The sequence below is a fragment of the Aphis gossypii genome, chromosome X (genome assembly GCF_020184175.1).
Source record: "Aphis gossypii isolate Hap1 chromosome X, ASM2018417v2, whole genome shotgun sequence".
NCBI lineage: Eukaryota > Metazoa > Arthropoda > Insecta > Hemiptera > Aphididae > Aphis > Aphis gossypii.
In genome coordinates this window covers 59,399,566-59,401,806 of record NC_065533.1, presented here as the reverse complement: position 1 = coordinate 59,401,806, position 2,241 = coordinate 59,399,566, and the positions used below count along the sequence as shown (strand labels likewise).

Sequence of the window (2,241 nt, the reverse complement as noted above, 5' to 3'; positions counted from 1 at the left end):
TTACAAACCAGTCTTCAATGCTTTGAAGAAATGTATCTAGGAATGGAATAAAAATTTCAATTTTATAATAAGTTTCAGTATCGTTACAAGGAATATTATTTCTATGAACCTGTTTTTTAGACAATCTATGAGTTTTAATTGTAATATTATATTTTTCTGATAAATTTAAAATCTGATTAAAAATGATCTTGAACTCATTATCTGCATTATCTCTAATTTTTTTAAGCTCTGATGATAAATGCGTCGCATAAGTTAAAGCTTCACCTAGGTCAATTTGGGTTTTTTGTAATACTTTACAAAAAAAAATACTTATTCCAAAAATGTTGTTTATAATATGCAGACTGGTTAAAAATTGAAAATCTTGTATAGAAATAAGTAAATTTGAGGCTTTTGAAGAAGTTTCTCTGTCACTATCATCAGATAAAATTTCTAATGAACTTATAATAGCAGGGTACAATTCTAAAAATGTTAAAACTAAATCGTGTCGTTGTATCCATCTTGTGTGGCATAATTGTTGAAGTTTTACTTTTTTGTATCAGTTTTTAAAGAAAAAATTTCATTTTTTAAAATATGTAATCGTTTAGGTGTGTTCAAATAGCAATAAACCCTTTCAATTGTACCCATAGCATTTCTAATAGGGGGCATGTCACAAGATGTTGATACTACTAAATTAAAACTATGGGCACTACAATGTACATACAAAGCTTGGGGATAATGGTTTTTAATTAACTGTTGAACGCCATTAAATTTCCCCGACATACAAGCAGCACCATCATATCCCTGGCCTTTTAAGTATTTTAAATCTATTCCAATTGATTTTAGGGTATCAATTATAACTAAAGATAAATTTGATCCAGTAGTACTAGATACAGGTACAAATAATAAAAATGATTCAACTATAATATTTTCTTTAATAAATCGAGCTGACAGAGAAAATTGTTCTATACCACTAATATCTGCTGTCTCATCTGCTAAAATTGAGAAGCATTGTGATTTATTAATATCTGATACGATTTTGTTTAATATTACAAGTTGGCAGCTGCTAATAATTTCATTTTGAGTTGTTGGACTTAGATAATGTGCATTTTTATTAGCTTTAGACCGAATTTCGAATAATTCTTTATTTTGATTTAAAGTATTTCTTAAAATACTTCTAAAATTGCCATCATTTTCTATTGGAAAGTTGAATGCATTATTAATTATAAGTTCAATGTATTATAAGTTTTCTATTGAATGAAATTTGGTCTTTTAATGATTGATCTAACAATAAATTTATCGAAGTATTACTTGAAACATTGTGTCTCAAAGTTTGAACTGTTATAATACAGTTCTTGTGGTATTCTTTCATTTCATGTAAACTAAATTTCTCAATTGCATTTTTCCATGAGTTAAATTGTACAGTACAAAGGACACCAAGAGCTTGATCCCCAATACCACCTTTTTTTCTAGAAAAAAGCACACAAAACTTACACAATGCACCGTTTAACAAAGATGAATAAGCCAACCAATGCCATTTTTGCAACCACTGATATTGAAATTTTAAATTTCGGTTTCCTACTTTAGGAAATATATAATTACTTTCTGGTACCCAAATGTTGTTCAAAATTTCCAATTTATCCTCATTACTCTTAAATTCATATGATTTGTCAATAAAATTACCAATATCAAATTTATTTACATTATTTAAGTCAATATTTACCGACATAATATGTTCTGGTTGTGTTGTTTCTGGTTTAAGACCGGAGTTATCTTTTGTTTCTTCAGTTTCGTCGGTTTTGTCAATTTTGGTAATTTTATTCTGTACTTTAAAATAATCCGAAACAAGTTTACGTTTTTTTTCATTAGTATTAAGTTTCTTCATTTTAAATTTTTAAGCAACAAAATAATTTAACAAATTAATCAAAAATTATTAACATGCGTTGTACCACCATTGAGTATAGACAAAAATACCACCGTGTAGATAACTACGTCCGCCCGTTAGATGTTAATCGCTATAGTCGATACTCAATATTATACAGTCTACGGTCTACGACAACAAATACTTTTATTATCAGCTAGACCGTATGAACAATCGTCGTTGTAGACTGTAATGTCTCGGGCTAATGGGGAAAATTTTAACTTCGAAAGAAATATACGAAAACACAATCTAAATATAAATATTAGGTACTGATAATCGTGACTCGGGAGAATAACAGAAATATTGCCTGAAAACCAATATAATTATTAATTTTTATACGATTA

The 2,241-nt window shown here is 28.0% G+C and overlaps 1 protein-coding gene across 1 annotated transcript; it reads right to left on the bottom strand.

Moving 5' to 3' along the window:
• Nucleotides 1-1,861, bottom strand: LOC126552597 (zinc finger MYM-type protein 1-like). Its single transcript, XM_050207308.1, has 5 exons — nucleotides 1,288-1,861; nucleotides 929-1,172; nucleotides 621-862; nucleotides 110-291; nucleotides 1-36 (listed from the first exon to the last, which is right to left on the bottom strand). The coding sequence occupies exons 1-5, from the start codon at nucleotides 1,859-1,861 to the stop codon at nucleotides 1-3; spliced, it is 1,278 nt and encodes a 425-aa protein (XP_050063265.1).
• Nucleotides 1,862-2,241: the final 380 nt, after the last annotated feature.